The sequence below is a fragment of the Meleagris gallopavo genome, chromosome 1 (assembly GCF_000146605.3).
Source record: "Meleagris gallopavo isolate NT-WF06-2002-E0010 breed Aviagen turkey brand Nicholas breeding stock chromosome 1, Turkey_5.1, whole genome shotgun sequence".
In the NCBI taxonomy this organism is placed as follows: domain Eukaryota; kingdom Metazoa; phylum Chordata; class Aves; order Galliformes; family Phasianidae; genus Meleagris; species Meleagris gallopavo.
This window is the reverse complement of record NC_015011.2, coordinates 35,044,510-35,070,829: the sequence shown is the minus strand read 5'-3', so window position 1 is coordinate 35,070,829 and position 26,320 is coordinate 35,044,510. Positions and strand designations below refer to the sequence as shown.

General features: G+C 39.1%; 2 protein-coding genes across 3 annotated transcripts in view; both read right to left on the bottom strand.

Annotated features, from left to right (window-relative positions):
* MYRFL (myelin regulatory factor like) overlaps positions 1 to 11,398 on the bottom strand; it is a 43,649-nt gene extending 32,251 nt beyond the window's left edge. The window contains exons 1-4 of the mRNA XM_010708090.3: positions 11,092 to 11,398; positions 5,391 to 5,481; positions 1,546 to 1,613; positions 1,195 to 1,453 (exon numbers count right to left, since the gene is read on the bottom strand). Of these exons, the coding sequence (XP_010706392.1) occupies positions 1,195 to 1,453; positions 1,546 to 1,613; positions 5,391 to 5,481; positions 11,092 to 11,137 (464 nt within the window). The 5' untranslated portion in view covers positions 11,138 to 11,398. The remainder of the gene's footprint in view (positions 1 to 1,194; positions 1,454 to 1,545; positions 1,614 to 5,390; positions 5,482 to 11,091) is intronic.
* Positions 11,399 to 13,762: 2,364 nt separating this feature from the next.
* Positions 13,763 to 26,320, bottom strand: part of RAB3IP (RAB3A interacting protein) — a 22,354-nt gene continuing 9,796 nt past the window's right edge. For both annotated transcript variants that reach the window (XM_010708073.3, XM_010708080.3), the window contains 7 exons: positions 25,573 to 25,650; positions 25,032 to 25,235; positions 21,553 to 21,681; positions 19,315 to 19,427; positions 16,225 to 16,324; positions 16,062 to 16,131; positions 13,763 to 14,136 (listed from right to left, as the gene is read on the bottom strand). In XM_010708073.3, the coding sequence (XP_010706375.1) occupies positions 14,054 to 14,136; positions 16,062 to 16,131; positions 16,225 to 16,324; positions 19,315 to 19,427; positions 21,553 to 21,681; positions 25,032 to 25,235; positions 25,573 to 25,650 (777 nt within the window). In that variant the 3' untranslated portion in view covers positions 13,763 to 14,053. The remainder of the gene's footprint in view (positions 14,137 to 16,061; positions 16,132 to 16,224; positions 16,325 to 19,314; positions 19,428 to 21,552; positions 21,682 to 25,031; positions 25,236 to 25,572; positions 25,651 to 26,320) is intronic.

Genomic DNA, 26,320 nt, shown 5'->3' with positions numbered 1-26,320 from the left:
AAAGGTTTACAGAGTACAATCTGCAAAATCACAATATCCTAATTAATAACATAGCATTTTCTTGAACGATTTTACTCTACTGAGTGTGAACTCATTTTCTTATACAGAAAACAAAATGTCATCAGCTGTTATTAAACTAATCTGTTAATAAAGACATCTCAAGGGAAAACTGGTTGGACGCAGTTTCTCAGAAAGTGAGATTTCAACATTTTCCCTTTCTGCAAAGGGGAAACCTTATTCCAAAATTTTTATATTATAAAATGGAACTTGGAATATCCTGATGGATGGGTCGCTCCTTCTGGAAAAAAAACCAAACCAATCTCCAAGTCACAGGCAGTCCTAATAGGTACGGATGTTTATGTTTCTCCACAAATAGAAGAAAAGGTGTTTTTCTGGATTTGTTCAGAAAATCTACACTAGGTTGAGAAGTATTTTGCACCTTAAGTTCCAATAATGAAAACATTTCCTCAAAAAACGATTATGACTAACAGAAACCTTCTACTACAAAGGAAACAATTTATATATAACCAGTTTCACTAAGGAACCAAGGCCCAGCTTCCTTTACTCACATCACCAACGTAAGATGCAACTGACTTTCACACAGAGAATCTACAACCCCAAGACTAACACTGATGAATTCATACGATCTCCCAACAACTGCGCAGATCCCATTCTGGCACACATTGGTCAATTCATTCTTATTTAGTAAGTATCATGGTTGGATGTCTGCACTACCCAGTGTATTTTAAACAACCAAGCATCCAGAACACACTAGTAGATAAATATGGCAGATGGTATATGAATACCATTTCACTTGCTTACATGGATGTGACAATTCTTTTCCTCTCATGCCATGTGTGAGAATACGTCCAAGACCCTTATGGACAAGTCCCTACAATAAGTATTACAAAACCCCTAACTGTTTTTATAATCCAGTTATCAGCTACCTGTGGATTCCTCCTTAGCCTTGTATATTTCTTCAAACTGAAATGCATTCCTAGGCATTTTAATCCTAATTTTAATCAAAATGTTTAAAGAGCCCTCGACCATAAGTTTCTCAAACGCGTCTAAACACTGCCATCCTGTGGAAAATTCTGTACCCGCAGGGATTTTACACTAGTCCGTCACCACATCTTTTACCAGCTCCAATTTTTTTTTACTGTATCTGTCTCATTTTCTGTATAAAAGCTTTACCTAGAAATCTGAGATACATTTGGCTGAAAGTATGAATAATTAAATCCCAAAGAATTGGAGGATGTAGAGTTATTCCATGGAGTCACAGCATTATCTCTCTTCATACAGCAGCCCTGCGGAATGCTGCAAGGATGTCCACTGCTGTTGGGGTCAGAAGAAGTCTCCAGAAATCTGTAGGGAAGCTTGCTGGGTGCCACAGCTGATGGACATGGGAATGGAGACTGCTGCCCACTTGGCAACGTAGCATCACCCCATGTGGCTACAAGCAAACAGACAAGAAAGTTAATAGTAAAAAATTGAGCTGGAGACCTTCCTACCAGTTCATGGGGAGCCAGAACTCACGTCACCTACTCTTGAGCTGTGGTGGAGAATATGCTTCTGATCCAGAGTCTGGTGGAGAGTCTGGCAACTGTCTTTGCCTAGGAACGAAAAACAGATTTAACTTTTTACTGAGAGAAGTCATGGAGAACAGACCTCTCTTTCTCATGGAAATAAGGCAAAGCTAAAAGCAGCTGGAGAGGGACCACAAGGCTATTTAGAATGGTTTTCAGGATATATTGCTTACCAAGGTTGCCGCCCCTTCTCACAGATCAATGGCAACCTCCTTATCTTGCAGGGAGCTCCCATCGCCACCAATTCTTGGCCAAATATCCCTCCAAGGCAGGGGACTCACAGAATCACCAAGGTTGGAAAAGACCTTCAAGATCATCCAGTCCAACCACCCAGCTATCACCAATAGTACTCACTAACCCATGTCCCTCAACACAAAATCCAAACGTTCCTTGAACACCTCCAGGGTTGGTGACTCCACCACGTCCCTGGGCAGCCCATTCCAGTGCCTGACCACTCTTTCAGAAAAGTAGTCTTTCCTAACATCCAGCCTAAATCTCCCCTGGCGCAACTTGAAGACACTCAAACCCCTCTTCATTCCCATGAGCTGCTCTTCAGTTACTTCTGGGCACACCAGAACGCCTGGACTCACAACAGCTCCATTCTCTCTAGACTACATTTTAAAGATCTTTAGCACTTTTGTCGGCAAACAGTACACAATTTCTTAAGAGATTAGTTTGGGCACAGCACCCCCAGACCCTATCAGGGGTCAGCAGGTCACACTGCAGCACCAGGAAGCAGCCCAAGGGAGGAGTAAAACAGTGAGAAGCACGTTGGTCCTATTTAAAGCAAGATTTCCTTATGAATTCACCAGAAGGGTCCAGAAGCTTAAAGTGGGATTTCCCTATATTGCAAGCTACTTTCCCTCTTCATAACCCTACATAAATTTCCTTAGTTCCATTTGGAAAACATTGAGGGGGACCAACAACTTCTATACATAAATGATGAAAGAATTAAAAATAAAGACAACTAACAGGTCAGCCCCAGAAGCTTCTCAAAGCAAAGATTAATTTGAAAAGAAAAAAGGCACAAAAACCCCTGTCTACCATTGCTGACTTACCGTATATAACACAAGGGTTTAGCAGCTGGCAGAATCTTGACACGTACACTTGAAGGAAGAACAAATTTTAAGGTATACTGGAAAGGGTTTCAGGGTTTGGACAGCAGGAGCTGCAGGCTGCATGAAGGGAAGCAGCCATGAACTGCCCAGTGCCTATCCAAGCTGACTGCAGCCAGACATGAATGGTTCCAGATAGCCCCAGCACTCACAAAGTGCAGCAGACCATGCAACACCACACGCAGGACCACCACCCAGCAGCTCTGTGTCACACCTGCAGGACAGCACTGTGCTCTGCCACATCCAGGCAGAGCTGGGCTGCCCTCTGTCTCTGTGTACAGCGACACGAGCAGAGGCTCCTTTCCCGCTTTGTGTTACATGAATGGGGAAGTAGGAGCACAGGAGGAACCTTCACACCCCGCTGTGAGGGAAGGTCTCAGCTCCTTCAGCCACCGGTGGCCGGCAGCAGGTATGAGGGCACAGGGCTAAGAGGCAGGAAGGCAGCTGTCCTCTGACCAGAGCCAAGCACTGGCAGCTTAACAGAGGAATCCTGGCTGGGGACTCAGATATTCCACATGATCCACAGCAGCCTCTGTGCCAAACCCCATAGACAAGCAGGAAAGATTTCTGTTTTAGCAGCCTTGCTCAGAGAGGTCACTGAGACAGCAAAGAAGTTAAGTGTATTATTGCCTGGACTGATTTTTAAAATGTTTGCTGTTTTTTTGTTATTCAAACAGACACATCTGTGAAAAAAAGAACTGGTTCCTTTTAAAGAATTTCAGGAATGCTGCTCTGTACAAGAACAAGCTTGCCTGTGGTATTTTACTGTTGCTGCTTCCTTTTGATTTACAGGTGGAAACTGAACACTTCCTTGTCTGCAGCTGACACGAGAGGAGCATTGCTCTGCTTATGGCTCAACAGATACCCAAGAGCTCAGCCCCACTCTCATGCTTGAGGTTTGAAAGCTGTTTCTTGATTATTTATTCTTTGGCACATTTATTTTATTATACTGTAATACACCCCATAGAAGTTATTGTAGTTTATAGTCTGTTTTACTTTTGTGCTTCTAGAGTTTCTCCTATCAGACAGTGTAAAGGATTACTCCCTTAGAGAGAGGTGTGGAACCAGACCGTGATGCTAGGGCAAATCCCTCCTGAGTAGCTTACAGCACAGCAGCAAGGTGTTTCCACACGACATAGCAAAACCATTTCTTCTGTGCTGGAAGTGGGAGCAGCTTAAGTCACCAGCAGACTGCTACAGAGGCTGCGCTGCTGGCTTCAGTCCCATGAGAGCATAGGTCTGTCACATCTCATAATTCTTTTAAGTTTTTCAGCTCTTCACAATCATGTTTTTAAAGCAGTTTAAGCAAGAGAAAATCCCATGCCATCTTGCTGCTGTTCAAACACAAGGAAGAACTCCTTTACAGTAAGGGTGGCAGAGCACTGAAACAGGCTGCCCAGATTGGCTGTGGAGTCTCCTCCTCTGGACATACTCAAGACCTGGCTGGACACTTTCCTGTGCGACCTTCTATTGGGGACCTGCTGTAGTAGGGAGTTGGACTGGATGATCTCCAGAGGTCCCTTCCATCCTCTGCAATTCTGTGATTCAGTGAAAGGACATAATATTCTCCTCAATTGCATTAGAAATTAGGAGGTTCAGAAATTGGCTCTTAACCCTTCCAGGCATACTTACAAGCTGTAGGTTCAAACACTGCCTTGGAGCAGATTATTTTCTTGCATATGCACATAGAGAGTTAGTAGCACTGCAACTGTAGTATCTATGTAACGTACCTAAACTGCATGACAGCAGATACATACATCTATACATGCCTTTTGTATGAAAGCAACAGAATAACATTTGAAAGTTATCATCAAGGAGTTTGATAATCTGTTTAATCTGATATATATTAAGACATTTGAAAATCAAATGCTATGAAGATCTATAAAAAGCAGACTTTTCACTTCTATTTCCTGACTGTGGCCAGAGAAAGAATCAAGTCATTATTCATGATTTAGAGTAGAGAGAAGCCGACTTAAGCTACTGTGAATAAATATGTGCAATGGCAAGTGGGTCCACAGTGAGAAATCCTGCAGGCTGTTTAGTTACCCTATAAAAACATCCACTGTTGCTTTGCTCTTGGCAAACATTGGCACATTTGTAACATTTTGAATCTAACTACAATCATGTGACAGTTGTCTAGATGAACAGTTTGGGTCTGAAGTCTTTGATAGATGTGTTGCATAACCTTTCACCCTTAACCATGACCCCTTGTATTACGCAGCCTTTGTAACTCTAAGAACAAGTCTCAGAAAAGATTAATGGTGAACTCCTCTGCTCTGAAGGGAGCATTAGAATAAAAGCGGTAGCCCTGTTTCCCTTAGACTGGGAGGTTTACATTAGTCTCTCAATTTATTATACATTAATCTCATTTACATCATTTATTCTGCACATAAAAACTAAACCAGCACTTAGTTACATTAAAAAATAGCAGCTTTGCATTTAATGCCATAATTAGCATAACAGTTGTGAATTGTTCCAGACTTCATTACCATCCATTCTGTTGAACTACAAAATAACATATTTCCATTACTATTCACAATTTATATTTCCAGCTTTCACGCAGTTTCAAGTACGGAAATAAGCACCTCACAATCCTACCAAACCTAAGAGATTTCAGGTCTGACTGCTGCTTTCAGATTTTAACCAGTGCACCACTGAAAACAATTTCATTTGTTGCTGTAATACTTACAAGGTTCCAAACTCTAAGTCACTGCTGAGGAATTCTTCCAACATACTTGTATCCACCATGGGGTTCTCCAAGGCTCTGTGGACATCTTGCTCTGCAATCAAAGATGTCACTCTTGGAATTTGTCTTTCTGACATTTGTACACAGTCGTCAGTATTTCAGACTAAGGAACGCTGCCCATTATCTCATACAAAGGAAAATAGTCAAAGATCAGTCCTGCCCTACCACAGGTGAGCATCTCGTGAGTTACAGACAAGTCACACTTCTATTTGGAAGTATGGGCATATTCACTGAGGGAGAAAGGGTGACAGGAAATGCAGAGTAAAAGAGAGAAGGTGAAGATGACAGCACCAGAAAAGCATCAGTTTATGCCTGTCATGAAGGCCTCACAGAATTACCACAGCAGGAGAGGCTCCTTGTTTGCAACTACAAAAATAAGGTTTTGAAGAAAACTTCAATCTCCTTTATGGTGGGATCAAAACAGGTGACCAAATTAAAGCTCTGATGTCTCACAGAGATCCACTCCCTGCATTGGTACTACCAGTGAGCTTCTGAAACAGTTTTAAAACCCACTATCCTAAGCTTTGATTAAGGAAGCATAAATAAAGCTTTAGAAACATTGAAGGAATTTGAGGCTTCTGATTATTTTCCTAGAGGGGAAAAAAAAAAAAAAAGTCCAATAATATGCTAGATGTATTACTGAGCAGAAAGGTTCAGTACTTTGTCCTTTGCTGCTTGGTTACTGAAGGCTATAAACAGATTTGATGATTGTAAAGTCTGTGGAATTCTCGAGTTCTTTTGTAGAAAGTCAAGCAAGTCAGCCGGAACTCTCCTTCAGAAAAAGAAACAAAAGCAAACAAAACTGTGTGGGCTCACCACCTTTCCAGCAAGCCTTCTATAAATATAGGAGTGGCCAGTCAGAAAGAAAGCAAGATAAGGAAGTTTAAGTTACTGCTCTCTACAGTCATCTACTGAAGCTGGCCAACTCTGTCCGCTGCTGCACAGGACAGAGTGGAGTAGCTTAAGAGCTGCTGGGCTCAGCCCTGAGCAGCTCACACCAGCTATTTTCCCCTCACTCTGCCACTGCCTGGGACACAACGTGCATAGCAGAAGTCGTACAATTTCTTCTGTTTTCTGCTCTTGTCTCTGTCCAGTCTTGGAATGGTGGTGAACTTCGCTGTCTGCAAAAATGTCTTGAAAATACACAAGGGGCTGGCTTTCTTCAGCTATCTCCCTCAATCTTGAACACCTGCTCAAGTCATCCAGCCCTCATGCGTAGTTAAAAAAACATTTGCTATTAATGTGTTTTTTCCTGCACCACAAAACCAAGAATTGCTTATTTTGACCAAGGTCAGAAACAAGCTTTTCTGAATTGTGGCCATAAAAATACAGGGCCTTCAATACTGGACATCCAACAGTCCAGAGAGTAGGCCTCTTGCAATGCAATAGCAACAACAGCAATACGCCTCATTCCCTCTTAACCTCTCTGCTTTGCATAGCTAAATCAGGAGGAGAAGGAAGGAAGAAAAAGGTAGATCTATGCTGGGAGAGGAAGGAAGCACACCAGCAAAAAGACAGTCTGCCACTAGTGAAAGTTTCATAGTACCAATGCACAGAATAAACAAACTACAGTTGGCTGCACTGTAGAGCCTAACTCTAATATTTTTTCTATCTAAGTGTACTTCCTTTCCTGCGCTTGCATTGGCATCTGTTTCAGCAGAGGAGGAGCTGTTGGATCATATGCAAACTTATTTAAAACACTGGCATCCATTTCACAGACCTTGATCATAGTAAGCGCTTAAAAGTTACAGGCTTTGGGTAAAATACTCTGATATTTTGACTGAGAATTTGGTTACTGCTCTTGTTGCTCCCTAGTAGCACACAAGCCAGCTACCCAAAGTTACTACGAGGGCAGAGAACGATGTGTATGTACATGGAAAAGGGGACCCGCAGAGTCAGCAGCCTTTATCAGCCATGCTCGGGGATCTCTGCTCCCAGTCCACACTCCATTCTACAACATGCCCTGGTTGAGCGATGTCACTGCAGAGGATTAATGTCACTGCAGAGGATTGCCAGAAATAACCCAGGAAATAAACAGTTGTCATCTGCGAGGAGCAAGGGAAGATGAAGGAGCAAGGCTGTGTTGTGACATGGTTTTTATACACAGCTGCATGCAGAACAGCCTGCAGTCATAGGCAACATAGGATCGTATTTTGCCCATTTCTCCATCAAATCAATATTCTGTTGCTCTGTTCCCTTTGATCTGAAGTCCAAAGCCTCTCTTCTACATTGGCTTCTATTTCCCTGCCCATTCTCCCCTAGCCTTTCCCTGTTTCCAGACACAGGCACCACAGTATGCTGATCACTGGCCTCCTACTTTCTTTCTCTTTCTGGCAACCTCCAGCTACCAAGCTCCAGTAACCTGGCTCCTGAGCTCCACTCTACGTGCTCCTTAAGCCAGCAGCCCCAGACTCAATCCCTGAATCACCTGCCTCATTAATTCTCCCAGCACTTCGCTGTAGAAGCCTGACATACAACTGCATTGAAACCAGTTGCCTTCTTTCCAGCAACATTTAATGCAAAGTGAAGGATGAGGGGGATGGTACTTTTGATGCCTTTCTCAGAGTAGTTATTTCAGAGAAGTCAAACATACATCTGAATGTGGGTTAAACCACAGCCGCCACTTTCCAAACAACCCAGCAAATAACCAAGCTATTTATGTTATTTGTGTAAAATATGCTCTCAAACATTTAGTATTGACAAAAACTGAGTACTAAAATTGATCATTAGGTGTCATTAAAAGAGCTATGCCAGGAAGTTCCTAGCCAAGTCTAGCTATTTGTAGTAAGATTTGTGTTAAAATATCAGCTATTCTATACAGGAAACAGTTCATAAATAAAGTTGGAGATATAAAAATTACACACAAAACACATTCAATGCTAATTATTACCTGTTCCCTGGAGAACAAAATCATAAGGTTTGCTACAAACTCTTGCAAGTTGACAGAAAGGTTTTCTTGAGAATTAATAACTAATCTTCATCTGAAGATACTTTACCCCTAAAATACTTTGAGCCACTATACAAGTTCAGTGGGAAGTCCAGCAGAACTTCATCAGCTTATACTGAGTTAGTCTTACACAGAGGGCTAATTAATAATTCCTTAATTTCTTTCACATTAAAGGACTCCAGATATTGCTCACTATTTAAGTTGTGCAAGATAGTCCTGGTCATTTTGACTGAAACAGACTAGAGTAAAGAAAGATAAGGAGTAAGCTTGTGTCAAGAAAGACAGCTTTACCCCAAAATATCAGCATTTTCCATACAAACAGAAATCTCCCAGTGAATACTCAATTCCTCTTTAAATCCGATTTTTCATCTTTCATCCTTAAAATAGTAGAAGAGGCCTTTGGTCTTTTCATGTTTAAAGCCATTTTTATTCTGCAGCTTCATTCATTTGCCAAGAACACCAAAATATACTCAGTGTTATCCATGCAAGAAAAGGACTATAAAGAGAGGGAGTGATTCCACAACCAAGAAACATCTTCAGATATCAGAGGGCACTGAGGCCAAACACACGCATCTCAGACACAAAAATACCTTCCAGCAATAAAAAAAAAGCTAATAACAGCATAATTAGTTTGGCCTTCATTGAGTGTCTCAGCCTACTGATAATGTCAGCAGTAAGAGATTGCTCTGCTATGGAGGGGCAGGCCCTATCCTTGGCAAATAGGAAGTTACAGTCAAAAATCTAAACATTTTAATAAGTATTAGTTTTAACAGAAACAATGGAAAAGTTTTAGGTCAAAACTGAAGTATGTAGTGTGAGAGGAATGAAATGAGGCAGAAAACAACAGGCACAACAGAAGAGAAAAGCCATTTACTTCAATAAGAAAAAGCCAGAGTCAAGTCCCAGTCAGTGTTATATCTAATCTGTCTACTGAGTACTGAAAGTAGGTATTGATAGGAAAACAAATATTATGTCTTTTTTCTCGAAAACTCCAGACTGTCCTCTCTCAATAACATAAATGCAAGTTGATCATACCAATGACTGTCAAAACAAACACACAAGCCAAACCACCAGCTGTAGTGCTAAGCAGGTTCAGTGGAGCTGAGCCCTGCTTCAAAAGAATGCAAATCATGCTTCAAATTAGACCTTTCCCATATACTAGTGCTGCAGAGCAGAACTGCGTATTACTGAAGGATGTCAACCTTCCAAGATGTTTCATCTTTCCTTTCACTTGACAGAATTGACAGAGCTTCTCTTTCTCTCCCCTCCCTATACAGATGTTCTACCAAACTACCCTCTGCATTTAAATCAGTCATTCTAGAATTAAAGTTATTAATTACTGTTAAAGAGCTCATACTGATAAGACCCCTGACATACCTTCTACCGAAATGTCCCAAAAGTCAACACGACCCAGTCCACACTCCCCAGAAAACCCTGCTTCCCAAGTCAGGTTTTCAGGCATTTTAGGTAATTCATGTCCAATACTACTTACAGTATTTAACAGCTGTGCAATACAGTACTTGAACAGTAGCTTGATAAAAACAAACGCCTTGCTGAAAGCAAAGCCAGGAAAGTCTACTAACTTGTGATCTTTGTGACTTAAAGTAAATTTAGGAAACGTGAATTTTGTAGTATCTAGAAAAAGACACATTTGTCTGCTAGCAGCCAGAAGCTGTGAGTCACTGATTTCAATTTCTTGCTTTAAAAACAATTCCTTGGGGACTGCAAGCAAAATTTTAATTTCCACATCTGAAATTCAAGGTCAAAAGTTAGAGCTGCCACCACCTTTCAGTTAGACCACAAGTGCCAGCAAAAATAATAGTAGTAATAATAATAATAATTCACCTATTTAGCATAATGGAAATTAAATGCAGGTGAAGAAAAAATGACCACGTTGGCCGAGTCAGAAAAGTAGCCTTTCTAGATAAGACCAGTATCACATGAAGAATGCCTGGACACTGAATGAAAAATAGAATACATAGAATGAAAAAGAATACAGTAAGAGAAACTTGGAATTGCAAGGTTATCATGGAACAAAATTGCAAGGAGAACACTACAGTGAGGAAAGAAAGATTTAGAAAGTAAAAAAATACATAACCTTTTAACAGTCATTTTTAATTACATTATGGCAGGGTCTCAGCAATGCAGCTTGATCAAGGAGTCTAGTAGAAATTATTTGTGGTAAGAGGAAGACAAGAGACTTGCCTGAGTAGGAAATGTCTTGGGGAAAAAGGCAGGACAGACCTCAGAGAAAGACAAAAAATGGCAATTATAATCAGATACAGGAGTGGAAAAGAACAGCCATTTTTAACCCGAGTGGATGAGCTGGAATAAGGAGGGAGCTCCCCGACCTCATGAAGATCACTGGGACTTCAGAAGCAAGAAATTGCCAGGAGCCCTCAGCCCCTTCCCCATTTTCCTCCCAGCAGTCACCAGCGCTGTCCCTCCCACGGCCTCAGCCACAGCCACCTTCCTTTTGCTGCTCTACCTGAAGGAAAAAATGCACAGCAGCACATCTATACTGCCGGTGCTGTTTTCATTCCAGGATCACATTACATGACTGCTTTGTGTAAATAGAGCTTTTGTTTGGGGGCTTTCCATCTTCCTCCTTTCTTCTTCAATTCATCTCAAACGGTTAATGTACTTTCGCTGCCACAACAGATTGTTGAGACACTTAAAACTAAACTAAGCCCTTACCTTCGAAGAACTGCTGCAAGGCCTCATTTTCTCCCACCACATCCATGATGAGCCACTGGAGGCCCTTTACTTCCCTGCAGAGCAAACACGCCGTCCCCTCCCAGGTGATCAGGAATATATGAAGGAGCAAAGCATGCTTCCAGCAGAGCTTTTGGCTGACTTCATCCCAGCTGTTCCAGTTCCTTCATACTAGTGTCAGGGATATACTTCAGCTCTGCTACACGTAAAGAATTTGGAACGACGTCTGAGGCAAGATGAAGGCGATGTGCTTTCTTCAGTTCAGTGAGCTTAATGTTCTTGTCTGAGGGACCTTTGGTCCCAATACTGATCACAATTACACATGCGCAAAAAATGCGGCAATAAAAATTACCTGTCACTGTACTTTCACACGGGTGATGCAATTACAACTCCCGGTGAAAGACCAGCAGTTCCACCAGCTGCAGCAGCTTTGCCATATGCACTATCCCACCAGAGCAGCTGAGCACCAGGCTACCCAATGGCTCTAAGAACAGTTTCATCTTGCAGCGCAGATTACGGAGAAGAATTACGTTATCGTAATGACTTTAAACTACAGACTGGTCTGTCTGTCCCAGGTAAGCCTATGAGAAAGCTGAAAATTCAACTAGGCTGCTCAGGGCTAATAGCAAAACTCATTTCATTCCATCCCAGTTGGTCTTTGCACACTCAAGTTTGGCCCTGTTCCGTCATCCACGACAAACAGGAGAAAAATACTCAGACATTTTGAGTGGAGATCTGTAAGAGTCCCTTGATTAAGAACAAAAGCTCCCATGGAGTCAAGAAATGTGGGAGGCAGCCATTCTCTAAAGCAGCTGAATTCACCACACATGTAATCGCTGTGCAGTTGTTATCAGTCACAGGTTTCTCATGATAGTCAGTACATACTAAAAAAAAAAAAAACAAACCAGACAATAATTTTGGGAAAGGGACTTAAAGACAGAAGCAAGTCCAGCATTTACAAGACATCATTGTAATTAAGCCAAACAGCCATTATCACTTGTGGTACGTCTTTGTAGTTCTTCTACATGAAGACAGTCCCTTCATAATAAACTTCAGGTACCTTTTGTCTTGGCACTATTATGTAGAAAAAAAAAATCTCTTTGCTTTAATGGACAACACTTGTAAAGGATTACTAAGTCAGAATAGCAGCAGCTACGGGCTGTAATTTAACTACTGTTAGCTAATCCCGGAAACAGTTTGACTTCATTATGTAAACCAAGGATTAATAATGCTTTAGGAAGCATTTATGAGCCTAACATAACAGCTACAAATAGAATTTGTTTTCTTAAAAAAAAGTAGGCTTCCTTAGCTCAATTGAAATAAGAAAAAACCTTCCTTTAGCAGCTGCAGTGAGAACTCTTCCAGGCTTCCGCAGCAGAAACTTTATCTGCCACTGCTTTATCAGTACCTGTGATTGACAAATGGCTATCACGATCAAGACTGCGGTGTTTTTCCAGGTCTCTTACATAGCAAATCTCCTTGTATAGGGTTCATGTGGGAAGGTTTTGGTAGCTGGGGCCTGCATGGGTGCACACTGTGAGCAGAGCTCTGGCCGCAGCAAGGCCGTGTTGGAGCAGCCAGACCTGCTCTGATCAGATCACAGCCCCCATTCTCTTGCTCTGCTCAGGGAGAGGGAGAAGGCAGAAGATGTGGATGGGAGGAAGGTGGTTTTGGTTTGCTTTTAGTTCTCATTGCTCTCCTCTATTTCAGCATGCAAAAAATCACATTAAACTTCCTTATGTCAAATCTGTTTTGCCCACTAGGGTAACTGGTGAGCTATGTCCCTGCCCACATCTCAACTCACAAGTTTTTCTCCATCCCATTTTCTCCCCCCACCCTTCTGAGAAGGGGGAACAAGAGCAACACAGTGCTGCTGAGCCAGTGTGAAATCACCACAATACCAAACCTGCACAACTGTGTTCCACATATCCTAACGAATTTTCTGCCTTCAGCTCACACTACACCTGGGGAAAAAGGACTAGCAAAAGTAGCAGCTGAACAAAGAACGGATCTTCCTTAAAAAGCCATGATCCTTTTTCAGGTTGTCTTCAGAGCAAGCTGTATGTGTGAAATAGCCACTAATATTACATGCAAACTACAATCAACATGTTAAAAAAAAAAATCATTTAATGGATATTTTGCAGATGTAAGAACAGCTGTGGGAAATGGATGTCTAAAACAATGGAAACAAAATTGAGAAGAAAAAAAAAAAAGTAGAAAGGTTCATTTAAAGGCATTAAGGCCAAAAAGAAAAAAGCAAAAGAATAAAGTTTTTAGTAGTCACACAGATAGATTTCTAACCAAAAACAGACCCAAAGAGTGTTCAAGGTTATTTTATGATGTCTGAAAAGCACTCCTCTTTAAAGAGAAAGCCAGATTTATTATACTTTTGACAGCATGAATGTTTGCAGTATACAGTTCTCTTGGAAATGAACAATACAGGAAGGTAGCATTTAAAAGAATATCAAGATCTAACTGTTAACTGGATTGGCATACACACACAGAAGGGATGCATACATACATCTTCACACTGCACCATGTCAGGCATTCATTCCCTCAAAACCATCACAAAACCATCTTGGTTTCAGTTTGAAACTGCTTACCTTCTCAGGCAGGTTCACATCACTCTGCTTCACAAAGAACACACAACAGATGCTGCTTCAGACCAACGTTTATTTAATCAGAAGTCTTGTTTTTAAATGTAAATTACAATCACTAATACACCTGCAAGTGCTTACCACATTTGTTCAACTAGGTATTATATGGACACATATACAGCATAGGTCAGTTTAAAACAATCACAGTACTTCTTAGTGCAATCTGCCAAAGGAGAAAGATCTTGGACCCACTTTGTGGAAATAAATATCAAGTGACAAAAAAGATTCATCGATTTTAGAGTTATGTATCTTACATGAAGTTCATGCATGCTCAAGAGTAAAAAGATTTAGAGTTCTTCCTTGTAATAGCCAAGTTTCGCTAGTGACATCTCTCTTCTCAGCTGCATAACTTCCCAGAACATCTGATCCACTGGAAAAGACAGAAATATCACTAGATGCAATGAATTAGGTTTTTATTTTAACTGAAATAGGCACTCTGCCTCCCTGTACATCAGTTTCAGGAAACTTCAGAAGCAACAAACTCCCTAGTTTGTTACTTCCTAGTGAAATCAGAATTAAGCTGTGCGAGCAATTTGTGCTTAGTTTTTAAAAAAAAATAAAAGTTTGAACATTCTAGGTGATAGTCATAGTAAAAGACACTAAATTTTAATTTATTTTTTAAAAAGGGAAAAGAAATGCATCAGTGCTCTTCAGCTTCAATTAATTACAGTTCCTTAATTTAATTGTTCTGCTCATTGACTCATTTTCTGTATAAAAGACCGCAAAGAGAAAGTAGAATTTGTTGGGTAAGTAAAAATTGAAGGCCACTTAGTTTTATTATTTTACCTAGACAGGAAATTTTAGCTAAATTAATTGTTTAAATACAATCAAATCATCATGATTTTTTCTTTTAGAGTGATAATAGTAAATGAAGAACAACCACAACTCTTACATGCAGTCTACTTTTCAAATTCAGAATTAAATAACATAGATGTGCAGTGTTTACACAGCCATCTTTTATATAGACTTACTGAAACCAAACAGCACACTCACTTAAGCAAATTTCTGACTTGCTGCAGAGATAAGAGCTTAAATAGGCAGCTGTTGGATATGCTATTCTGACAGGAAAAAAGCAACCAGGTAACTCCAGGGAGGAAAAATAGCAACAGAAGTAAAATTACCTTTCCCTTTCACTGAGTGGGGATGGGGAACACAATGAAAAAAAAATCATGCCTTGCACTAGCTACTACATTTATACATGGAGCCCTCATCCAGAAATCTTGCAATGTCACATTTGAAGATTAAATGCTTGTTTTTCAGCTGCATTCAAATAAAATTACAGTCTGGTTTAATGTTTGGGGTTTTTGTTTGTTTGTTTTCATCAGTCAGTTCTCCCTGCACAACAATCTGACAAAGAAGAGTTGGCTGAATTTTCAGTTCATGAAGTGAGAAAAGAGAAAAGATGTGTTTGTGTATTAAGGGAGAGAAGAATGTCCCAGGTCAAACCAACTTAAGATTTTTTTGGGGTCTCTACCCAATGCAGAATTTTTGTTTTTTTAAAATGACATTGTTGGTTATTCCATGCATTAGAATAAAAAAAAATAAAATAGAATTTGTTTTCAGGCTTTAATGACAAAACAATGGAACTGGAAGGCTAAAATGATGTGGAAAGATCATAAATATTTCCATACTTTGCCAGTCTTTTTTTAAATACTATGTAGAAAATCATCATAGCTCCACTCATCGTGGAATTTGTCTTGAATTTTCATATGAAGGTTTTTTTTAAGATGGACTGAAAAGCACCATTTCTTTCTCTGTTATTTTACTGAAAATTCACCAAAGTCTCACAATCACAATGACTATCATCTGCAAGTTTTAGGCACGTTCACCGTACACATTTTTTCTTCACCTTCCCCACAAAGACAGTCTGAGGGAGCTGGCCTGGAGAAGAAAAGGCTGTGGGGGTGACCTCATTACAGCCTTCCAGTACCTAAGGGGGCCTACAAACAGGAGGGGAGTCAACTCTTTACAAGGGTAAATATTGGCAGGACAAGGGGAAACGGTTTTGAGTGGAGGAAGGGAAGATTTAGGTTGGATGTCAAGGAGAAATTCTTTACAGAGAGAGTGGTGAGGTGCTGACACAGGCTGCCCAGAGAGGTCGTGGATGCCCCGTCCCTGGAGGTGTTAAAGGCCAGGTTAGATGGGGCCCTGGGCAGCCTGGTCTAGTAGCAGATCTGGAGGTTGGTGGCCGTGCATGCAGCAGAGGGGTTGAAGCTTGATGATCTTGAGGTCCCCTCAACCCAAGCATTCTATGATTCTATGATTCAGATACCCAAAATGCAATTTGTTACTCACCATCTTGCTGCTTCAGCAGGCCTTGCTGGATATATCGAATATACGTAAAGAAGTTGCACACAGAAGTTATCTAAACCCATATAAAATAATGGTGGTTAATATCATTTTGTATGATGGTAGAAAAAAATACTACTTAAAATGAAAGTGTGGTAAATCTGCTTACCCTGTAACGACAAAAAGGAGAAATATAGTAGTAACTGCTTGAATCTCCTAATTTGATTCTATGCTTGCACGACTTGCTTTGTCCACTTAGAGCACATTTCCTACAAAACATGAAGTTTACATAAGTTAATAAACAAATCTGACATTAATGTCTAACACCTGCGTGTGTTTAGAGTGTTAATGTAATTACTTTCTATTTGCATAGGTACTCAAATCTCTGCCTTAATGTACTAATTGCAGCTTACAAAATGGCGTCATCAACTACTCTAGCTTGACAAGGACAAATTTTGTTGCAACACCAGCACATCATCATATATTCCTAGTTTTATATCTTTTATCAGTATTGGTCAGGTACTTTCATATTCACAGCTTCAAGTCTGACTGTCTGGAACAGCAGGAATTCTTTAACTCTTTATAATATGGAATAAGTTGTTTAAATAATCAGCTGACCCCAACATTTAAAATGTTTGTTTGTTTGTTTTTAATTTCCTCTTGACATTGCATATGCCCCATAGAATAACAGTCAGTTCACATAGTCTCTGTCAGACACATCCTAAGATCAGCTTTGTATTTATGCCCAAACCGAAATCACATTTTCACAGAGTATAAAAGAACTTGAGGTGAAGGAAAACAGGTTGCCTGTAATAATTCCTTCCATTATCATTATAGAAAGTCATGGCAAAATAATTACATTTACTTTTTCTAGTGTATTGCAAATATATCATACACGAACAAAGAAAGGTCAGTAGTCAGAAATTCTTCAATTCCAAATAACTCTTCCAGAATTCTTCAGAAAAAAAAAAGTTTTACATCTCTACTGAAGCTGCTATTTATAATATAATATAATAATATTATTATCTTAATAAATGTAAACATAGCAGGGACTTGATTTGGAATTTTTATATTGCAGCATCCCAGATGAACTGGCTTGTCAGGTATCCACTGTTCCACTGACTTAAAAAGCTTCTGGATCTCCTCCCTATCATCTCTATCTCAGAAAATTAGGGAGTCTTAAGAAGCAGCCACCTTTCAAAAGTGAAAGAAAAATTACTATGCTCACACAGTCTCAATAGCAGCCTACAAGCCCCTTTAATAGTCTGCAGCTGGTCCACAGAACCATGCAAGACAGGAGAAAACTGGAGTGTATATGATTTTCCACAATAATTTATGAGGACTGATATTGATCCAGGAAATTGGATAGTAGCTGAAGCAAGCTGATCACAAATGCAGTCAAGCCTTTGTGAGAAGACAGATTTTTAATACTAAGAAGAAAAAAAAAAAGCCTTTTCTCCTTCCAGCAGTATATTTACCTTCTATACAGTGTGTTGCATCACACCAGGATAAATGCTGAAATGACAGCTATTACTAATGACTCAGTTCTGCACTGTAAAGCACACATGCAGCTTAGTGCTTTGTTCCCCATGGGGACAATTACTTGAATCCTGTGGGGAAACCCAGCTGTATTTCATTACTACACACCATCTCTGGCACCATTCAGTAACTTCTGTATGCCAAGAACCTTTCTTTACTACATCACAGATCCCTGACCTCCACTCAATGTTTTGTTGTTGGTTTATTACCCACCCCACTAGTTTATGCATCTGTTCTTTCTGTCCCCCAGGCAATTGGACAATAAAATAATTCCTTAAGGAGCATTATTCCAGTTACTGTTATTATTTATTTATGTTGTTTGTATGTATTACGTTACCTATGAAACCATGCCCTTTAAATAAAAAGTGATTTTCACCACATAAAACAGAAAATGCAAAGCTGCTACTCTGATTAAGTGAAACAGCTGTTTCCCATCCAGTGCCAGTAATATTTAAGGCAAAGCACATTTGCTGTCAAATTAAGCTTACATACTGCCTATCCCTTACCTATTACTTAACCATAAGCAATCATACAGAAGTTTTTGTCACCTCATGACAATTGTAAAAGAGAGGAAAGAGTAAATCCTAACTTTCAATATGACTAATGTAACTATAGTACAATTTCTGCAGAGGCATCTCAAAACATTAATTTTTACCCAGCCAACTACTTAAGGATTACATTGGAGAATACAATACAGCTTCTTTAGAGAGAAAGCAAAAATTTCCTTTGACATGTTAAATGTATGTTCTCTGCCACTCAAAACCCATGAAGAAAAATGAGAATTGAAAAACAGCAGCAATGAGAAAAAAAATCTTCAGTTGATCCTGACATACACATTCTGATTCAAGTTTTCTAAGAGAAAACTGAGCTCTAACAAAAAAAATATTACAGAGAAATATTAATTCTGCTGGACATCTTTTAGACAAGAAGACTTCCTATGCGTTTGGAGGGCTCAGGATTGTGATACTGGCCTTACTTGCTTAGCCATGGCATACACTAAAGCTAAAGCACTAAAATCCCTTTACATTCAGAGCCCCAGTGCCTCAGGCAAGTCCCTCTCACTTATTTTAACATCTACATCAGCACCTGACATATAAACCTTGTCCTAGAGGAATCTGAAGCCATTCCAAACTTCTAAAGCAATCATTCTGCCATTCAATCACAATTCCTTCTTTACATTCAAACTCACCCTCACCTTTACTCCCTCTTCATTACATTCCTTCTCTCACATTCAGAGGGTTTACTTTACATATCTCCTCTCAAATACTTCAGCTGCCTTTGTCAGTATGCTCTGTACGTCTTAGGTTTCTCATGCCACAAATAAATCTAGTTGTCTGACATTAATCCCCCACTACTTCTATACCTTTTTCCCGATGCTTTCCAACTGACAGCCCCTAGTTCTGCTTTAAGAATCAGATTGATCTTCTCCAAGGAAGAGAACGCTACTTTTACAGTCAATGCATCATAACCAGCTGTCCCAAAAAGGCAATCATCTTAAAAAAGGTTCAAATAAAACAAACCTTTAACATTTGCATAATAACATTTGTTAGTTGCTTACTTCCCCCATAAAATTTTGCAAAACAATTCTGAAGTCTGATATTTTAATAAATATTTACAAGTTTAACAATTCAATGAAGTGATCAGTTGATAACTCTTGGATTGAGAATACAGTTATCTCAAATGAGTCCAGATTTCCCCTCTGTCAGTTAGCTTAACATACTTTGGTCCTCCACATTCAACTGCAGAAGCTTTCACAAATCGAACAGGTTGCAAGCCAACAGGTTCAATGCTCAGAGTGTTGTTTTCAACAGCTTCCAGAACAGCTGAGGCCAACTGCAAGAGAAATGTAGAAAGCAGTTAAATACAGTTCCATGTGATCCACTGCCTCAAAGCAGTGACACATTTCTGTCTCTGTTAACTTAGGAACACTGAAAAAGCCAACAAACCAAACAAATTCAATTACAAATAAGATTTTCCTTGCTTCATACACAGGAGGCCCAATTCCTAGGCTTCAGTTGAAATTCTGTCCTCCAAATAACCCTACCCTCCCTCAGGCAAGACAACTGCCTTTACAGCAAGGAATGTATGGTTAGCATGCTAACCATATATTCAGTTATTCCTCATACACCCAAGCAACACATACATTTGCACAGTGTTTTTGCCAGATACTGGACACGGCACAAACCTTGTGTATTTAAAAAAATGTTTTAATTTTACTGTGTTTCTGCAGGAAAAAAAAAACAGCACACAACCTCTCTAACTTGTAAAACAAAGTGAATATTACCCCATTTTTCAGCCAAAGATTACTTCAGAAATATATTCAAAGATCTAAGAATGAACAATATATAAAAGAGACAACAGGTTACTGTGACTTCAAAACCCTGGTATTGTTAAAATATCACTTTCATAAAGGAAGTGCAACTTCCCTCAGGCTTTTTTATGTTAATGTTAATTCTTTATAAACACACTAGAAATATGCTCATTTTGCTTGACTGAACTCAACAGTTGCCCAAGATTAGTGTTTAAGTATTGACAAGTAATAGTTATTACTTGATTTAAAATAAGGTGCAATTTATTTTATTTAATAATTCTTTGTCCACATTCCTTTGCTGCTGAGTAATATAAATATTTTTCTATTATACTTTGAGCATTTCAAAATTAGAATGTTACTACAAAAGCACTTCATACAAAATATTCTTTCCCAATACTATTTGCTAAAAGCAAAACAGAAGACTACACACATACACAACAGGCTCCAAAGAGCTGAAGTATTACTTCAACCATTTAGATAACTGCATTTTCAATTATTCAAAAACATAATATGTGTCACTTATTAACTATACAGCAGTCTACTGATATTCAAAGGAAAGCATGTTACTGTGCACAGCATTTGCAAGCATTAACTACACAGCTGACCTGTGCTAGAAGCCTTATTCTCTCCTTAAAGAGGAAATACAAATACTGTAACCATATTGCCACTGAAGTGGAAGAAAACAAAACGAAGTTGCTGGGAAAGACAACAGGATGGCCTACTTGCACACAGTGCAGAAGTAATTTAAATTCCCATAGTAAGTGAGCAAACACTTAGTGGGAGAGTTTCATACAAGTGAAGAATATGGGAAGAGTGCACACACCATAATAGACAAATTTGAGGAAAATATACCACCTTTTATATGTGATTTACTTAATTTCATTGAAAAAAAAATTTCAAGTCTGAGAGCTTTAAAATTTGTTACTCTTAATAAAGATATGCAATACTGCCTCTCCTTCCCCTGAGGATAGATACTGCAACTATAGCCTACAAATGCAGCTTAAAAACAAAGACTAGGTACTGAAGCTGCAGCTGGAACCAGTTCCATCATATTCCCAGCATGAGTAAAACACCATTACCTCCTCTGTACTAGGAAAGGAAGAGGAAATGGAAAAATCACACAAAGAAAAAAGCTACATCGTTTGTTTCATCTGAAACTGTATTTCTGAACTGTCCACGATAAATCACTTCAAATCCCAAAGTCTGATTCTTGCAACACAATCCTCTCCTCAAGAAGACACCCAGATTGTGTCTTCTTTCTGCTTAATGAGAGAAAAATAGATCCACAGAATCAACTATGTTGGTCTGTACTGCTCTCTGTATAAACAACGGACACTGTTTCTACTAAATGGGGCCTCTGACTTAGGGGAAAACCCATCACTCCTACCTACAAACTTATTCTGATAGGTAGTATTAACACAGAAAGGGTAGACAGCCTCCACCTAAGAGAGCCACATCTAGAATACCAAATGGAGAAGAACAACTGATCACTTCAATACTCCACACTAAACTTGGGTATTTCACTGTAAACTCTCATACTCGAGTCAAACAAAATGGTAGAACTTCATACATCAATTAAGATAGTCTACTTGTTCTGTGTAACATATTTAAATAAAAAGCATCAGTGACAACACTTAGAGTACATACCTCACTTTTTGAGAAGGTTAAACACGGAAAAATATCTTCCCGATAGATTTTGTCCAAGAATGGGCATGTTCTGTCCATAGTAGGCTCATCTTTCCATGATCTGAATTCATTGTACAAAGATAGGTCAGCCTAAAACACACAAACATTCACAAATTTTAAATACTGTAATTATCACACTAGTGTTGATCACCTACAGGTACCCACAGGTAAACAGTGATCATTAAAAACTGTTTTTTTTCCACACTGTGACAGAATACAATTATATCCCACCTACAAACACCTTCTTCAGTTCACTTTCCCAAGACTGTGGTACCATCTTGATTTACCCACACTGGCTTTGAGACTGCTGACACAGACTTCAGCACCTTCTCCTTCCAATTGGCTGTTAAATCCCATTCCTGTATTATAACAGGCTTGTACTCCCAAAATCAAAACCTAAAAGCTATATGAAGGGAAAGTTGCTGCAGGCCAAACACAGGCCGGGAAGGTCAGGGGCACCAAAAATACCATGCAACAAAAAAAAGAAAATGTCATGTAGAAAAAGTGGCTCTAGAAATGGCAGGCAGTCGTGGAGAACAAAGAAAAAAAAACACTAAATGTGAAGTCAAAGCACAGAACACAAACAAAAAGGTTTAGGAGCTCTGTGGGCTTCTTAGGTTACTGCTCCACTCCAGAGTACAAAGAGAATGCAAAAAGAGAGAACAAGAACGAAAAGCCGTATTTTGGAAGAAAACATTTTCAGGAAGACACTAGACACCATCAACAAATGGTAATACTGCTTTCATAATATGCATCTCTATAAAGCAAATGTGACTTGAAAGTCTTGAAATATCAAAAGTAAATAATATAGATGACAGTGTGAAAAAGTGAAAATTGTTTTTTAAACCATTTTAAAAGAGCAATACACTGCTTTGAACCAGCCTCTTTCAGTCTTTTATTCCTTACCACAGCTCCCAGAACCTAACCATTCTTTCACATGTTTCAAGGAGGTTTTTTGTATTTTCCCCTTCCCCCTCCCTCCATGAAAAAGAACCTACAAAAATTAGACAGGCAAATTTGTTTTCCATTAGAAATGCTTGTCTTGCACTCAGGTACAATCAGGAAGAACCATCTTAATTAAGTTAGTCCATAACTGTTCTGGTTGCTAAGCCACCAACCTCACTGCACAAATGAAATTCAATAGGTGTAACTTGCTCCCTGAATGAGCAAGGTATTTCTCATACCTTAAAACCCACATCAGGTTTGGCTTTAAAATAAATACAACCACGAGACATCAACAGAAAAAAAAAAAAAATGCTATTTTAGAACCGTACAGCACAAATCAAGAAATTCTCATGCATTTCTTAGGATCTACTGATTATTTTCCACATCTAACAAAACTTTACGCAAAGCTACAATTCATAAAGAAGCTGCCTCAAAAAAATTACTCAGTGAATATAGCTTGATGCTCCTTTCCAGCCTACAGTTTGCTATGCATATAGCTGCTCTCTGTCTTTACTTGCACTTTCACTAGATCAAAGTTTTGTTTATCTGCAACAGAGAAACACTTCAGCTCTTGGGAAAATAAAATAAAATCCACTGATGCATTTAGCATTTATACTGGGTATAGATGTTCAGCTTATCTAAATCCTGTTCATAAATTCTAAATTAGTTAGATACATCCATTTATCCTTGAGCTTACCCACACATACTAGGAAGTAGCTGTCTGAGATGTTGGTACTGCTGGGATGGATTTTCTGCAGTACATCCATTACACTGACCACTTTCTCTCCATAGGAAATTGAAACAAAATCAGTTTTTCCCCTGTTCGTGCTCTTGCCCAATATTTAACAACTTTATTTAGTCAAAACGTCAGTGTGATGCTTACAAAGTAGTTAGGCTCCATACCAGTTGTCCCCCTTTTGTTTGTATCTTTCTGAAGAGCAACAAAATCGATTTTAATAAGAAAAACATCCTGAGTACCACTGAGAGTAAATAAACAGGACATTTGGCTTTTTTGGAAACATAACTATACCTTCTCTAAATCTTTAATGAAAAGACATAGTATAAATGCATTTAATGATGACTGGCAAAACAAAGTATAAAAATGACTACTGTGAATCATATTACAGATCCAGTTAGCTCATCACTCTCTCTGCTAATGACCTGCAGTGACAGGGCTGCCTGCAGAACAGCATGAGAAGAAATGCAGCAATATGCTTTCATTATATACCCCCCTACTTCCTGCAATTTGTAATTAAAGAAGCTTCCTGATACAGAAATCATATATACTTGTATGTACCTCAATGGGCTTTTCCACTGCAACTTTGCATCATTTTGAAGACAGTTTTTTGTCCTGTTGTCACTTTGTGACAATTAGTTATTAAATTTAGTTATATATTGACCAAAATGATTTTCCTTCTAGTGTCCAGAGCCTTCTCATTACAGGAAATAATTACTACTTGTTCATCATTCATCTTCCCCATGTCACTTGTGATTGTATGCACTTCTGTACCTTTCAGAAAGTCTCAACATAAAGAGCCCTGGTCTCCCTACACAGAAACACTCGTATAGCTTTGATCATCCATCACATTTTCACTACTTCATTTCAGACATGGAGGTATCATAGCTGTGTGCAGAACAGGATGCATACATTTACTCCATGTTTATAATACAGTAACAGGCTTCTTGTTTTCCATTTACTCCCCTCCTAACAACACCTAACATTCTGTGGGTCTTTTACTACCACTGAACACTGACACAGTACCTGAAGACAATTATCCACAAGCACACTACATTTTTTTCTTCATCACATATCCTATTCTCAGTCCAAAACCTGTATCTGCCTGCTAAAGCTGCATTTTATTCTCCAGATACATCATTTCTCATTTATTTATTTTGAAGTTCACCCTCAGTTCCACTACTCATTCACCATCAGCAGATCCAACCTTCTCACAACTCTCAGATTACTTTCACCGAGCTGTTGCCTCAGTATTTCCCCATTCTCAATGGCATGAGGAGATAAACTCAAAGCCCTCTAAGGACTCCAGTGGTAACTCTCTCCTATTCTCTAATAATTTATGATTGATGTAGTTTTCCTCCACTCTTTCATCCACTATGGGTTTATAAAATGACTCTTCCTCTTTTCCTGGCGGCAGATGGTGATGGATTTAGGTTTAAAAAAAAAAAAAAGCCACTAGGACTTGCCATTCAGTTATACTGCTGAATTTTGTTATTACTTTTCCCACCTTTGTTTTTAATTCCTACCTTTACATTAGTAATTTCAATATTTCAATTTTTATCTCATCCTGCTTTAAAGATTCAATGGTAAATACAACTGAAAAATCATCACCTATTGGTACATAAGAAAAATTCTTTCATTAATGAAAAATCTCTACAATTGCTATTATAAGATTTACTACATACCAAACTTACTGTGAGGAAAAACAAAGCAATTAAACTGGCTTATCAGCACCAGAAGACAATCCTCATACTTTTACCTCTTTGCAGTCTTTTACAATTGGCTGCATCATAGTAAGGTCCTGATGACTTCCACCCATAGCACTACTTGTACTCTTGTTTCTTGCATGCCCTTTCTTAAAAGGAGTTTTTCCACCAGACTGAAACTCCTTAGTTGGAGATGTTGGTGAAGTAGACAGTACTAACGTTTTCAGTGCCGCTACTTCAGCCTGAAGGACATCAATCTTGAAAACAAAAATACAAAGTCATTATCAAACAAAAATATCATACTTGTAGACTGATGTTAAATCATTTCATGACATTTCCAGTAACTTCTGTTCAAATCAAGACTTCATTTTCCAGCAGTGCTAACAAGAGATCTCTTTGTTACTGCAACTGTAACTGGTTTCTTGCACACCTTGCTAGTTATCTAATGTGATGCTGCATCCATTGGTGTTAGCTAAGAACACATCAAGGCAACAAAGAACAAGTCAATTTATATTTTAATAATCTTTCCATCATTCACTTGGTCCTGTAGGTCCACGTAAAAAGACAAAACAAGCAAGCTGGAAATAAACTCACCTTCCCCTGTGCTTCTTTTAACTGTTTTTCTGCTGCAGCTTGTTTGACATTAGCTTCTTTAACCATTTTGTGCGCTTCCTGTAAAAAATTTGTAGCTGGAGTAAATGTTTCACACCAATTTACAAGTTAAAAACAACAACCACCACCACCACCACCACCTAAGGAGTTGCATCATACTTTTGCTCCACTGCGATTACTTGCAAATAAGCTGTGCAACAATCTGCCAAATCTAAATAGTTACAAACCAAAAAATAGCTGCAAATCTATCATCTGGATTCCTCACTGCACCAGCAAGTCCCTTCTCCGTGGTCCAGAGCCAAGAAATTCAACAACTCAACCCACTGACAGCCAACCTCCTCCCCTCTCTCCCCCTCCCCCCCCAACAAAAACAATACCTGTCATGAATGCCAGCCTCTGGACACACTTCAGCAGCTGACCATTGAAGTTCCTTGACCCCCAGGGGAAAGACTCAACCAGTAGCAACAAAAGCAACAAGGGCACAGTAACACATTCAGAAGAATTTCTCTCTCCTAGCCAGAATAACCAGTTTTACTCAAATGCATGAAGAAACTGGTCAAACAGCTCAAGCCTGAAGTTTCACCATTAATAAAAATGTAAAGGATTAAAAATAATTTATGGATTAATAAACATTTCTTAAGTAGAACAGAAAATGCACTAGAAACCCATCTGAGTAAACGAGCAGGACTAAGCTAATAACAAAGCATAAAAAGACTGGGATTTTTTCAAT